A 15,164-nucleotide genomic window follows, 5' to 3' on the forward strand; every position below is an offset into this window, starting at 1 on the left:
GGATAGAGGGGGCATGAGCCTGACCAGAGGCTAGGAGTCAAGGAGGCAACAAAGCAGGAACCCAGGGAAGGGTCTGTATCCCAGTCCTCAGTTCTGGTCCTATAAACAGTGAAGACCCCACTGAAGACTTTGGAAGCAGAGAGGTAGGCAGATAAAGGCTTGTCTTTTATTGAATGAGTGATCTATGCAATTGCCGAGGCCACTATGTACAGAGACGAGGGGGAGAACTTTATTTCTTGATCTCTTCCTCCTTGGACAAAGGCTTGATGATTTCCTCCTTCTTGGCCTGGAGCCGCTCTTCCCGGCGCTTTCGGGCTTCCTTGGTCTTAGACCTGCGGGCCTCAGCCTGGTCCGCTAGAAGCTTCTTGCGAGCCTTGTCTGCCTTCAGCTTGTGGATATGTTCCATGAGAATCCGCTTGTTTTTGAACACGTTACCCTTCACCTTCAGGTACAGGCTGTGATACATGTGGCGGTCAATCTTCTTAGATTCACGGTATCGTCTGAGCAGCCGGCACAGAATTCTCATCCTCCTCATCCAGGTTACCTTCTCAGGCATTCGAGCATTGGCAGTACCCTTTCGCTTACCTATACCCATATGCCTGCCCTTCCGGCGAGCCAAGGTGTTTTTCCGGCATCGAGCCCGGGAATGGACAGTCACAGGCTTCCGGATGATCAGCCCATCTTTGATCAGCTTCCGGATCTGCTGGCAGGAGTTGGCATTGGCGATTTCATTAGTCTCATTGGGGTCCAACCAGACCTTCTTTTTGCTACAGCGAAGGACGCTGGAGGCAAGCCTCTTCTGAAGCCTGAGCATACTCATGGCCGCGGCCGCAGCGGCGAAAGGAAAGCTCAGTGTTATTTTTTAATTGAAGTCCGGTTGATTTATAATATTGTGTTAGCTTCCGGTGTACAGTAAAGTGATTCATGTATGTGTGTGTGTGTGTGTGTGTGAGAGTATGTGCAATCTCAGACTCTTTTCCCTTATAGGTTATTATAAAATATAGTTCTCTGTGCTATTTAGTAGGTCCTTGTTGGTTATCCATCTTACATATAGTAGTATGTATATACTGAGCTCAGACTCCTAATTCATCCCTCCTACATTGTTGATGGGAATACATATTGATGCATCCATTATAGGAAACAGTATGTAAGTTCCTTAAAAACCTAAAAATAGAGTGACCATACAACCTAGCAATCCCACTCCTGGGCATACGTATGGAGAAAATTATAACTTGAAAAGATACGTGCATGCCAATGTTCACTGCAGCACTATTTATAATAGCCAAGGCATGGAAGCAACCTAAATGTCCATCAACAGATGAATGGATAAAGGAGATGTGTTGCATATATGGGTTTCCCAGGTGGCGCTTATGGTAAAGATCCTGCCTGTCAGTGCAGGGGATGCAACAGATGTGGGTTTGATCTCTGAGTTGGGAAGATCCCCAGGAGGAGGAAATGGCAACCCACTCCAGTGGCTAGAGAATCCCACGGATTGAAGACCCTGGTGGGCTACAGTCCATGGGGTTGCAAAGAGTCAGACAAGACTGAAGCGACTTAGTATGGCTGTGTGTATATGATAGAATATTACTCAGCCATAAAAAAGAATGAAATAATACCATTTACAGCAACATGGATAGATCTTGAAATTATCATACTAAGTGAAGAAAGCCAGATAAAGACAGATATCATATAACTTTGCTTATATGTGGCAGCTAAAAAAAATGACAAAATGGACTTCCCAAAAAGTTCATCCAAAATGAATTTATATACAAAATGGAAATAGACCCACAGACATAGAAAACAAACTTGTACCGAAGGGGAAAAAGAAGGGACATAAGATTTAAAGAGACATTTCTCCAAAGAAGACATACAGATACCAAAAGGCACATGAAAAGATGCTCAATGTAGCCATTGCATTTTTATAAAAAGACTGAATTATTCAACCCAGCTTTCTATTAATACAGCCATCGCAGTGCTGCCTAGGGGTTCCCTAGTGGCTCAGATGGTAAAGAATCTGCCTGTAATACAAGAGACCCGGGTTTGATCTCCGGGTGGCTAAGATCCCCTGGAGGAGGGCATGGCAACCCACTCCAGTATTCTTGCCTGGAGAGTCCCATAGACAGAGGAGGCCGGCGGGCTACAGCCCATGAACTGCCTACTATCCTGTGCTATCTTCGGTGGGCAGGAGGCCGTTACCCACCCCCCATGTAAATGCTGGGTTCCCTGGGGCTGTTCCTTTCCTGTCTCTCTGCCCACTCACCATGGGCCGTGCTGCCCCTCCGGTGATCATCACCCACATGGTGTTGATTTCCAAGTCAGCCTATTGAAAGTGACATTGAAGATTATTCACTGCAGAAGCAGCAACAGAAGCTTTTATTCAAAAGCATTCTACTGAGGTTAAAAAACATATTGATATGCTTATTATTTAAAAAAAAAAAAAACCCAAGCCAAAAAACCAATCTGGGACCCTCCATAGACAATCCAAAGCTTTGTAGGGAGGGTCGTCAAATAATACACAGCCGATGGGGTCCCCACCTCCAGTGCTTCAGGAAACAGCCACTTCGATCTGCAGCCTCCTCTCTCCTCTCATCTGCAATTATTACTAATGAGAGGTGGATTGATCACTCAGTGGGTAAAGAATCCACCTGCAATGCAGGAGACACAGGAGACGTGGGTGCAGGTTCAATCTCTGGGTTGGGAAAATCCCTGGAGGAGGAAATGGCAACCCACTCCAGTATTCTTGCCTGGGAAATTCCATGGACAGAACAGTCTGGCGGGCTGCAGTCCCTGGAGTTGCAAAGAGTCAGACACAACTGAGTGACTAAGCACGACAGATTGAGGAAAGAACATTATCCTCATGCCCTTATGTCATACTTACAAATGTAAAGTTTTGATCGAAATAAAACATGTACCTAACAGAGTGCACAGACGATATGTGTATATTGCAAACGGGCTTTCATTTTTGCAAAACGAATACTGTGAACACAGCACTCTGATGGAAGCCCCCAGAAACTCAGCAGACAAGTCTTCAGGCCTCTCCCATTTCTCACTCCTCCTCCACCCAAGCATAACCCCTGCCCTGACCTCTAACACCATAAATTAGTTTGGCACGTTTTTGAACTTTCTACAAATGTAATCACACAGCATGGATGTTTGGCGAGACCACTTGGATGTTAACAGAGAGTCAACCACTCCATGGGAAAATGTTCTGTCTGCCTCTTGACTGGGTGTTGTCAGCAGCTGAAGTGGATGCCCTTTGCTTTGCAAACTGGGTTCTATAATATAATAAACAACCTGTGATGTCGCATCTGTAAAGCCTATGGAACACAAAGGGCCTGGCAAATGGAAGCCTCCTCATGTTTTTCTCATAATTTTCCACTTTCATGGCAGTAAATCTCTGATAGTCCCACTGGAAGAGGCCCTGAGTCTCAGAACATTTTTCCTACACGCTGCTCAACAGCTACCAGATGTGACAAAGATGCCCTGGGCTGCTGCTTGGCACAGATTCCCCAAGTGGCCAGGGAGGTGCTCTGCCCATGAGGTCAAACCCAGGGGGTCCACCCCTCTCCCGTGGTCAGCACCCAGCACACGTGGAACGTGTGGGGCCATCATGGCGGCAGCTGCGTGTAACACCCTCGTCTGGATTTAAGGACCTGTTGTAAAAGGCAGGCTATGCTTTCAGATGTGGCCTAAAATAGAGAGACCAGAGCGGGGGACAATGTCCAACAGTCATTGTGTGTAAAGCCAGGGCACAAATGCCGTCCCGCTATAAACACACACAAAGCACATGCAGTCAAGTCCAGCCAAAGCCCAAAGCCACCAAGTTCAGAGAATCTTCCAGAATGAGAGCGGATTGAGATTTATGACCTAATTTCCCCAGCATCACTTTAATTCACCATCATCTCCCATGATCCAATGTCTTTGGAGAGGGGTGTGATAGGGTTTGTATTAGGTAAGGTAGAAAACATGGCATTGTTGATTAATACGGGTGCATAAACACATAACCTCATCTAAGAGAAGATGTACCACTACTTGCCAGTTTCAGAACTAGCTACTATAATAGAAAACTCCCTTCAGAGCAAATGCAACTTGAAAACAAAGGTATATGCTAGTGCTGCTCTGGGAGGTCGCTCTCTTTTTTCAAAAATTAAATTTTTTAAAAAATATTATTTTAAGTAATTTATTATTTTTATTAATTAAAAAATTTTTTATAATGCTGTGTTATGTTGGAGATGGCTCTCTTAACTTAGACATTTCCAGTCCCTCTTTGGTAGGGTTTTCAGTTTCTCTCTGGAATTTTGAATCTTCAGTTCCCTTTGCTTTTCCTGAACAAACCCCTTCCTTCAGTAGAAATCCTGGTTATTACAAATTAATATTGGATTACTCAGGGTGAGAGAGGTTGTGTGGGTCTAGGTAAATAAACATGCCATCGGGGCAAGCATGGAAACAATGCCCATGGCTGCATCAGAGGCCAATTTTCAGAGAGGAAAAAGCACCTCAACTCCACAAACACCCTGACTGAAGTTCCCTCCACTCAGGTTATGACTTCTAGGGAACAAGACTACAGAATCAACGGGAAGAAAGTAGATAATCAGACACAGACTTCTCTGGGTTAGGGCTGGACTACTCAGGGGTTGGTGATGTTTTCTCCAGTTTACCTGGAGTGGCTGACACGGGAGGGGGCTCTCTAGCTTTTCAAAGCAGCTTCGACAGAGCCCTCGGAAACCCAGTCCAGTATTCCTGCCTGGAGAACCTCCATGGACAGAGAGGCCTGGCGGGCTGCAGTCCACGGGGTCACAAAGAGTCTGGTATGACTGAAGTGAGAAAGCACACATGGGACGAAGCCCAGGGCCAAGGGCTCTCCTCGCCCCTCCAGAATCACTCAGGGTCAAGTTCCATCACCCAGTCCCCCCTTCACCGCCCCCCACCCCAGGACAGGCCACAGCACAGGATGGAGACTTGGGGCTGGGGGCGTTCAGGAGGAGCCACCTCTGACCACTGCCAGCCTGTTCTAAGCCGGGCCCTCGCCTGAGACCCCTACCGGTCCAGTGAGTGAGGGACGTGCACACACTCGTCTGTAACCATAATGATAACTTTTTTCATAACTAAATGACACAGAGGACTCAGCGCACAGAGAAGGCAGGAAGCCCTCTGGGAGGCAGTGGCAGGGAGGCAGGCTAAGGGGCTGAGGGGGGTTGTGTTTGGGAGGGTGACCGGGGCTGAGAGGGGCCCTCAAGGCAGCCCAAGGTCAAATCCTGCCTCCCTCCCTGACTTAGCAACCACGGCAGTTCCTCTGCTTCACCAGAACTTGGTTTCCTGCCTAGGAAATGGAAAATGTAGTGAAGATTAAATAGTTGAAGCATTCAGTAAAGTGCCCAGCACTGGGTGAGCCCTTCTGATCAGCAAGGGCACTGAAGGCTTAAGAAAACATATGCAGATAAAATGAGAGAAGAATCTGCCTCTCTGGACAGCCACTCCTTGCTGAGTGGGGACAAGGAGTCACCAGTCATTACTAGCTGGGAAACAGATGTCTCTTTGGAACACACGGCAGTCAACGAGCTCCTACAAAGGACAGCACGAGGACCACCTGGCAATATGTAAGTGAGCACCTTGCCCAGCACGGCACGAAGAGTTTAATAAACACGATCCAGGGAGGACGGCTCCATCCCCCCAAACCATTCATGAACATCAAATGCCAAGAACCAGCCCTGTCAACGTTTACAGGTTTATGGTACCAAGGATGCTCTTGTTCTAAAACTCATTCTTCCCCTCCCTGCTTTTCAGGGACTCAGCTTTGTAAGGGAAGGGGCGATGTGAACAGGTCATTTATCTGCCAGCAGGCTGTGTGGGACCGGCCGCTGTCCCACTTATCTGAACCCCTGGAAATCTGATCTGCATTGATTTAAAGGAAGAGGAAGGGGCTGTCCAGGGTGTTTCATCTTTTCAGATAACTGAGACGATCTCGGCTGGCACAGCCCTCTCCAGCTCCACTTGGTTTGGCACTTAACGCTGACCTGAAAACCTCCCTTGTAGGGCAAGACCATCTCTTCTGCATTATCTGGTGGTCGCAGGTCCACAGTCGGGTTTCTGAGGCACTGGTCCCTGCATTCCAGCCTGAGCCCGGCAGGAAACGGAGCCTCTGCAGCTGCCAGCGTTTATTTACACACATTCCTGCCTCAAATTGAATTAATGAGCATAATTTAACTCAGCCGATGTCCTCCCCGCCCTCCTTCCTCTCTGCCCCACACGCTCTCGGGCGATCTTACTGGGATGGGACTCTGGTGGCCAGGATCTAACTCAGGCTTCTTCCCCTTTAATGTCCTATGAAACCCCTGGGACTCTGGTTACAAATGCAGACTCCAGTCCAGTAGTTCGAGACTAGGGCCTGAGATTTAGCATTTCTAACAAGCCCTCTCTTCAGTGACACTGGGGCTGTCAGTGGCTGGGGGCTGCATGAATTACCGAAAAACTCACCTGCACTGCATATAATGATCCTTGTCCTCAGTGAGTCACCTGAAGGCAAACATGACCCCGTGAGCCTTCTGACAACCCCGACATAATGTAAGGTTTCTCAGAAGCGTGTCCACAGGGAATCCGTTTCCTGCGTCTACCTTCTCTGTGTGTGCATAAATAACACAGAATAAGTCCTATTAAACCCCAAGGCCTATTAACCCCTAAACACAGCCATACGCCAATTCCAAAGCGTAGGGGTTAGAGGAGTTGGAATAGGAATGCTGGGACCCTTAACTTTTACACAAAGAGCAAAAGGAACCCCACATAAGAAACTTTGGTGTGGATGTGGTTAGATGCAGGAGGTCTGTTTATTGCATTGGGCAGACCCTGGAGGAATTTCCTGCATGCCAAGCCAGAGTCAGAGTGCATGGAACTTTCTCTGAAGTCTGCAATGAAACCAGCAGCTCTCCTGTGTATTCACACACTGTCTGCCTTTGCTCGTTACTCCTGGCAAAAATCCTTCCGAATTCTACCAAGTGTGGAAAAGGATTAAAAGTGGGAGTGGGGAGAGAAACATTCCCCCAAGACAAGAGAAGGCAAATTAATATATTTCAAAACCACTGTCAATGTGTTAGATTTTGCTCTTCCTGGATACGAATACACGTAATGCCTCCAGCAATAAATATCCTTAACCTTGGACCCAGCACTGTTTGCCCAGGTCCACACACACTCAGCATATGGCTGCTTCAAGAGACAAAGCCCCACATGTCGAAATTTGTGCAGAAAAGTAGATTTGGGGAGCTTCTTTTTAGAGGAAAGACTGAATTTATCATGGAACATATTTCTTTGAGAAACTGGTAAAATGAACCACCTTTCTACCCAAACCACAGAGACTGCAAATTCCTTTGCTGGAAAAGTTGGCTGCTCTGTTGAAAAGATTAACTTATTCTGAGTAGCTTTAGGAGGGGGCATGCAGGAGTAGATGGGATTGCATTTTTCATTTAGAGAAACAGAACTTGTAAAGACACTTAGTAACTCTTGGGAGAGGAAAAATGGTATCTTATTGTGAAGATTCTTCTGGAAATTTTACAAGAATTGATCTAAAAGTATTCTAGAAAGATCCTCACAATGCCTAAATTCTGCTGCAAAGCCAGAAGTCATCTCAAACCTTTCATTCCCACTTAAGGTCTCTCTGTAAAGACTAACAATAGGGGAGCAACTTCCCCTGGTTTTAGTGACTGATCTGCTCAAGTTGAAACTACCACTGTGTTTTAATTAATATGATGAAATAATGCTAATCGTATGTTTTCTCTTCTCTTTTTTTGGTTGCTCCTGATTTGACAGAATCCTGAAAAAACAGAGAAATTACACTTTTTAACCTGGTGGAATGTCTAACTACTTCATGTGTGTGCTTAGTAGTTCAGTCACGACCAACTCTGTGACCCCAAGGACTGTAGCCCACCAGGCTCCTCTGTCCACATGGATTCTCCAAGCAAGAATACTGCAGCGGGTTGCCATGCCCTCCTCCAGGAGATCTTCCCAACCCAGGGATTGAACCCAGGTCTCCCGCATTGCAGGGGGGTTCTTTACCATCTGAACCACCAGGGAAGCCCTACTTCATGCAGAGCAAGTTTGCCAAGAGACAACCATCTATGGATGAGCTGCTGGCTTCCCTTGAAGCGGAAGGAAAAGGAAATTCATTCTTTGAGTTCCTATGGACCCTGACAAGCTCTAGGTAATTATGTCTATATGTGGTTTACTTCTGACTCTAGGATTATGTCCTTCTTGAGTTCTTAATGAGCACAGCCCACTTCCTAAACTATGTCTGAGGGGGCTGAGGGTCTTACAGAATGACGTCAGAATTCACAGAGACAGATTTTGGTAGAAGACACCCGGGCAAAACTGTGATCTATAAATTAATTTAATCTGACGCCACTACAGCAGCATACAAAAGTTTAGAAAGGCACTTGCTCTAAGACACACGAGAGGAGACACCCCATAGAAGCAACCACTGACCGAGACCCAGTGTCAGATGGAAGAGCAGGGGGCGACCATGACAGGACATCAAAGGGAAAACCAAGAAGTAGCCTGAAAGAAGGCAGGAGGTATGTAAAACTACCGAATACAAACAACTCTCTGTGAAACAAAGCAAAGCGACATAGAGAATTCACACACAGGACAGCTTCAAACACATCACTTTATCAGTCAGATGTTCATTGTTTAGAGTTTTGAGTTTTGGAAACTCATTTCACCCTATCGAAAGTTTAGGGGATAAAGAGGGTTGGGGCTCTGTGGACGACCTGGCCCCAAAATGCAACTTTCTAAAATGACTAACTCCATTTTGGAAAACTAACTTATGGTTACCAGTGCGGGGAACGATGGGGTGAAGAGATAGTTAGGGAGTTTGGGATGGACAAGTACACACAACTATATTTCAAGTGGATTACCAACAAGGGCCTACTGTAGGGCACAGGAAACTCTGCTCAGTGTTATGTGGCAGCCTAGATGGGAGGAGGCTTTAGGGAGAATGGATGCATGGACATGTGTGGCTAACTTGCTTTGCTGCCCACCTGAAACTATCACAACATTGTTAATTGGCTATATTCCAACATAAAGTAAAAAGTTAAATGACAACCCCTATCTTGGTAGTTACATAAATATATATGGAAGAATAAAGGACAAATTGCTTTTCTTAAAAAAAAAAAAAAGTTTTGGGGGAGCAAATGGCCTGAAATGGCCTCTAGAAGATGGTAACCCATCACTAAGACCTATGCCAGAAGAAGGTCTTAGAAGGTTTGAACAGAATTCACATTTGTGCCTTGTATGAGAATACTGCCTTTGTTCAATTATTCCACTAGATCTGAGCCATTGAAAACACTGAAAATCTAAAGGACCAATTTTTCTTTTAGCAAAATGAGCAAATCCCCAAGTAGACAACTTTGTTAATTATCTAAAGTTGTTCCTTGATTTTACATTTCCAGTTCAAAACAAACCATTCTGGCATAATAAGCTATTTTCTAAAATTGTGATCATCTCAGATTTTTTAAAATCTCATTTAGAATCAATAAGTTTATATAACAGAAAACTGCTGTAATGTTCTAATCCAATGTTTAATTATTTTTGGATCGTGGAATGAAGACTTTTTTTTTTTTAACAGCTTAGACAAGGGCTACAATTTTATTCATTTAAAATTATTCAGTTGTCAGAAAGTTAACAAAAAATGAAACTCCTATGCCCTCTATTTTCTTTCGTTTCTAAGAATTAATTTTCCCACATTGATCATAAGAAGGTAAAACCCAGACTCATTATGTTACAGGACCTTTATTTATGGTCACCCTCATTCTTTCTTGATGCCATGTCTTGGAAAATTTCTCAACAACCCTGTAATTTCCTTTGGTGAAATTTTAAAGCCCTCTCCTTCCAGCCTCATTGCCCCACCTGGCCTTCTCCATCACACTAAGACTTCTCATGTCCTTCCCGTATCAATCACGCCCCCTTCCATCCGTCTGTTTCCCACCGCTGCTTCTTCTGGTTTCACTGGACATAGAAATCACCGTACCTACCGCTTTTCTTTCTTTTAATGAAGATGCTGTATTGGGTACAAATCAAACTTTTTACTTTCTTGTAATATCACTTTACATGACACTGAAATTCTACGTCCCAATGTGGTTCTTGGTGTCAGATCCACTTCAACTTTAAACCACAAGCCTGGAATGCTTCCCCTTTTGACTAAAGGCACAAACCCCCCAGAGAAGGTCTGTTTCTTCCATGAAATCATCTCAGATTTATCACAGGCCAGCTGCTAATGAAACTCTACCTATGACATTTTCTTGACCAAAACCTCCTCCCCAACTATGTGCTTGTATTTATTACTCTAAAAATAACCAATCCCTTCAACAGAATAATGAAAAGGCTGTCTGATCATGCTTTTGTTTAGAGAACTTACATTTCTGCTAAAACTATCTGTGACCCACTAACTTCATCAGTTTTATCTCCAGTAATAAAGCTGTTGGAAAATGACTAGCTTAGTACTTCCTTGAACTAGGTACTCAAAATTTCATCTCTATTCCACATTTACCTTTCCTTTAATATTTGCTCCAAAACAGCCATTTCCATTAAGTAATTAAACCTTAATATTAACCCTACACAAATACCAACATCAACAACAAACATTTACCACAGATATCACCCATGTAGCTAAAAATTATTCAACTACAATTTTAACTGAAAGTGTTTAAAAATTTTAAATCTAGAAATCATTCTTTGGGTGGGAAAAATGTATGGTTTGTGCACTGGTTTTTTGAGCACACTTCAGAAAATGGTAAATTAACTAACCAATCCCTTCTTACATGCACATCCTGTGCCAGGCTATTTCCAAATGTTTGACTATTTGGCATCTGCTTTTGTTATCAATTCTATAAACAGATATTAAGCACCTATTACACAAAGTGAAATCCATTCTCCATTTCTACAGGAGAGGTGTTTAATTCTGCTTTATTAATCCATTCATTTAAATACTTACTGAATGCCAGGAAAGAGCAGAGGTAGGCACTAAAGACATATTGAAGAGCGTTCACTTTGCTCATCAGCTTACAATTTAGAGGAAGAAATTGATATGAATTATGAAATCACATAAATACAAATTTTTGAAAATTGTGATAAAAATAACACAAAATTTACCATCTTAAGCCTCTTAAGTTCAACAGTGTAAACTATCTTTACATTGTTGTGCAACAGATCTCTACAGTGTTTTCATCTTGCAAACCTGAAACTCTGTTTCCATTGAACGCAGCACCCCATTTCCCCTCCCAGCATCCCCTTCTATTTTCTGTCTCCATGACTTTGACTACTCCAGGTTCCTCATATGGTGGAACCACAAGGTGTCTGTCTTCTTGGGACTGGCTTATTTCACGCAGCCTACTGTTCTCAGGATTCACCCATACTGTGTAGAGGTACAGTATTCCATGGCATGGACAGATTGCATTTGTGTAGCTGATTACATGTCAACAGGCACTTTGCTGCTCCTTCCTCTTGGCTATTGTGAATCCTGCTTTGAACAAGGGTGTACAAATACCTCAAGATTCTGCTTCCAGTTCTTTCAGGAATAAGAAGTGAAATTATGGGATCATGTGGTAATTCTTTAACTTTTTGAATTAATACTGCTTTTTTTTTTTTCAGTGTCCACACCATTTTACATGCCCACCAACTATGCCCAAGGATTCCATTTTTCCACATTTTGCCGGCATTTGCTGTTCTTTGAGTCTTTTTAAACAGTGGCTATCCTAATGTGTATAAAGTATTATCTCACACACAAAGGTAGATTTTTAATTGTGCTAAGTGCAAGGGAGAGAGGTAAGTTGTGTTAAGAGAACACACACCTAGGAGGGTTTCACCTTGTCAAGGCCACAAGAAAAAGTACCTGCAGGAAGAAATGACTCATTGGAGGTCTGAACACCAGGTGAGCCCTAGCTCCGTACAAGGTAGAAACCAAGGCATTTAGGAAGTGGGGGCAGGAGCAATTTACACTGTGGGAGCTTAAACAGGGCCCACACAGGAGTGAAGGAAGGCCAGTGTGGGTGGGGCGGGAGTGGGCGCTGGACAAGCAGGCCTGGCAAACGCCCTATAGTTTTATCCTGAGCACCCTGGGAGGCCAGGGGGACAACTCCATCAGTTTTCTGTTTTGAAAGCCACTTTGGCTGCAAAGGGCTTCCCTGGTGGCTCAGATGGTAAAGATTCTGCCTGCAGTGCAGGAGATCCAGGTTTGATCCCTGGGTGGGGAAGATCCCCTGGAGAAGGGAATGGCTATCCACTCCAGTATTCTTTCCTGGAGAATTCTGTGGACAGAGGAGCCTAGCAGCCCACAGTCCATGGGATCACAAAGAGTTGGACATGACTGAGCGACCAACATTGTCACTTGGCTGCACAGAACAATGGGTCTAGACAGGTTTTGAGAAACCAGTCATGAGGCTACTCTACTGCAATGGTCCAGGCATGAAATTCTGTAGCACTAACTAACTGCGTGGGAGCAGAACTGGATGGAAGGGGACAAGGTAAGAGATATTTAGGAGGTAGAAACAGTAGGGCTTGTATCCAGCACAATGATGTTGGAATGATGGCCTGAAACTCTAGAAGGAAAAAAAAAGGATAGAGGTTCATATAATCTTAGGAATTAAGAATCCTACCTGAAATTGCTGCTTGCTGAACAAATTAACCCCCTGTTGAGAACAGATCTAGTTTATTTTTGGTGGCACTGGTTACTGTGACTCTATGACTCCTTAGTTGGTTGCCTCTGTGTGCATGCTCAGTCGTGTCTGACTCTTTGTGACCCCACAGACTGAAACCCACCAGACTCCTCTGTCCATGGGATTCTCCAGGCAAGAATACTGGAGTGGGTTTCCATCTCCTCCTCCAGGGGATCTTCCCCACTCAGGGACTGAACCCATGTCTCCTGCATTGGCAGGTGGATTCTTTACCACTGAGCCACCAGGGAAGTCCTTTCAGCTGGCTGCCACATCATAGAAAAGTGACCAAAGGCCTCCATCCTGACCTCTTCCATCCCACGTCCAGGAAGATGTGGCCGGGGAATTAGCCAGCACTTTGGGAAAACCACCTGAAGTCAGATCCAGGTTTCCTAAGTCTTGGTTTATACACTTTGCTTAAAGCAATTAATGAGCAGCGATGAACAGCAGCTCTAGGGTCCCCAGAGTTTCTTCTTTAGGGGAAACCTCCTGTAAGGCCCTTTTCACTGCAGGTGACAGAGATCAAAGTCAGACACCCACACCATGCTGCAGAGGAAGGTCCTGGAGGCCAGGCTTCTCCCAGGCCCCAGTCTTATCTGAGCCTGGGCTTCCCACCTCTTAATCTTGCCTGCACTAAATTCAGTTCTGGAGCGTGAAACTGCTGTTTAAGAGCTGGGCTGTCCAGTACATTAGTTGCTGTCCAGATGTGGCTACTGGGCACTTGCCATTGAGTCAGCCTGCCTTGGGATGCCCTCCAAGTCCAACATATACACTGGCTTGCAAAGATTTAGTGCAGCAATGCAAATTACCTCTTTAACAATTTCTTTAAATGTCAACTACATGTTTAAGTGATACTACTTTGGAAACGGTGGGGTAACTATATTAATAAAGCTAACAACCTGCTCCATTTCCCTTTTTTTTAATGGGGCTACTAGAAAATTCAAAGTTATAATGTGTCTCCCATTATATTAATATTTCTATAGGACAGCATTGCTTAGGACCAAGTGACTCTGAACCATGTTGAATTGTTGGCTGCAGAGAGAAAGAGGCCCATCTTAGAAAAACTTCTATTTCCTTCCATCTCATTTTTGAACAACCACTTCATGTCTTCTTTTTCTTGGGGGGGCGGTGCGTGGCAGGAGAAGGGCATAGGAAAGCCACAAAAGTAGGCAAATTCCCTTGGTACTCTGACTCTCCGACTGCCGACGCAAGATGCACAATAGGGAAATCCACCAGCTGCTTTTCTACAACATAACCAGTTTCCCAGAAGGGAAGAGTTCTTGTTACCTTAGCTTGACCCAGCTGATTTTATCCTTTGTGTCTGTAACTTAGTAATTTTTTTGTTAATTAGAACCCTTTTCAGAAGTAACAGAAAGCCAACTTGAATTGTATTCTTCTGCAAAAATGGGTATATATTGATTTAATGTATCTGGAAGTTCACAGATCACTCTAGCTTCTGGTAGAGCTTGATCCAGGTGCACACTCAATACCATCATCTCTCACTTTGGCTTTCCTCTGTGCTCGATTCATCCCCAGTCAAACACTCTCTTGGCAGTGGCCCATGGCATCTCAAGACTGATGACATCCCTAAAACATAACAAATGCAGCAGCAAGAGAGCTCCTCCCTTCCCTCTTAGTTTCTATAAATAATCCCTGAATTATCTCTAAGTGGCCTTGGTGGGACACCACGCTGTTCCTGAATCAATCCCATTGCACACGAGACAAAGATCCTGCTTGAGTAGTCCTAGGTGGTGGGTCCAGACCCAGAGGCAGAGCAGCAGTAGAACCAGCACTGTTTGAGTGCATGTTCTGAAAGAAGGGATGGGACTGGGGGGCTTGGACCAGAGGAGGGGAAAAGGGACATAGGGCAGGCGACAGGTGAGGAGATGCTGCTGCTGGGTGGAGTGGGGGAAGATGCCTCCATTTCTCTTTTTCTGTCTTTTGCCAAAGGGATGCCAAACACACCGGCTGCTTAATTCAATTCAAAAAGCATATGATTTCGATGAACATTTGATAGTTTGTAGCACCCTGAGAAGGACCAGCACATCCCCATGTGCCCTTCATTCTGTTCCTATCCTTTATGAAGACCAGGGATCCCTGACATACTGTTGGTGGGAATGTAAACTGGGGCAGTCACTAGGGAAAGCAGTGTGGTGGTTCCTTAAAAAACTAAAACTAGAACTACCATATGATCCAGCAGTCCCACTCCTGGGCATACATCCAGAGAAAAACACAATCTGAAAGGATATCTGAGCCCCAATGTTCACAGAAGCACTATTCACAATAGCCAAGACATGGAAATGGCCTAAATATCCATCAACAGATGAATGAAGAAGATGTGGTACATGTATACGGTGGAATATTACTCAGCTATAAAAAAGAACTAAAGAATGCCATCTGCAGCAATGTGGGCGGACCTAGAGATTATGATACTAACTGAAGTAAGTCAAAGACAAATACCATATACTATCA

General features: G+C 44.6%; 2 protein-coding genes across 3 annotated transcripts in view; both read right to left on the minus strand.

Annotated features, from left to right (window-relative positions):
• The window catches only part of LOC133049456 (phospholipid-transporting ATPase IB), a 458,918-nt gene that overhangs the window by 104,796 nt on the left and 338,958 nt on the right, over nt 1-15,164 (minus strand). The gene's annotated exons all lie outside the window — the stretch shown is intronic.
• On the minus strand, nt 153-830 carry LOC133049617 (large ribosomal subunit protein eL19-like). Its single transcript, XM_061133743.1, has one exon. It carries the CDS (start codon nt 818-820, stop codon nt 230-232), a length of 591 nt encoding a protein of 196 aa, XP_060989726.1. The 5' UTR covers nt 821-830; the 3' UTR covers nt 153-229.

This window comes from Dama dama, chromosome 30 (genome assembly GCF_033118175.1).
Source record: "Dama dama isolate Ldn47 chromosome 30, ASM3311817v1, whole genome shotgun sequence".
Lineage (NCBI taxonomy): Eukaryota > Metazoa > Chordata > Mammalia > Artiodactyla > Cervidae > Dama > Dama dama.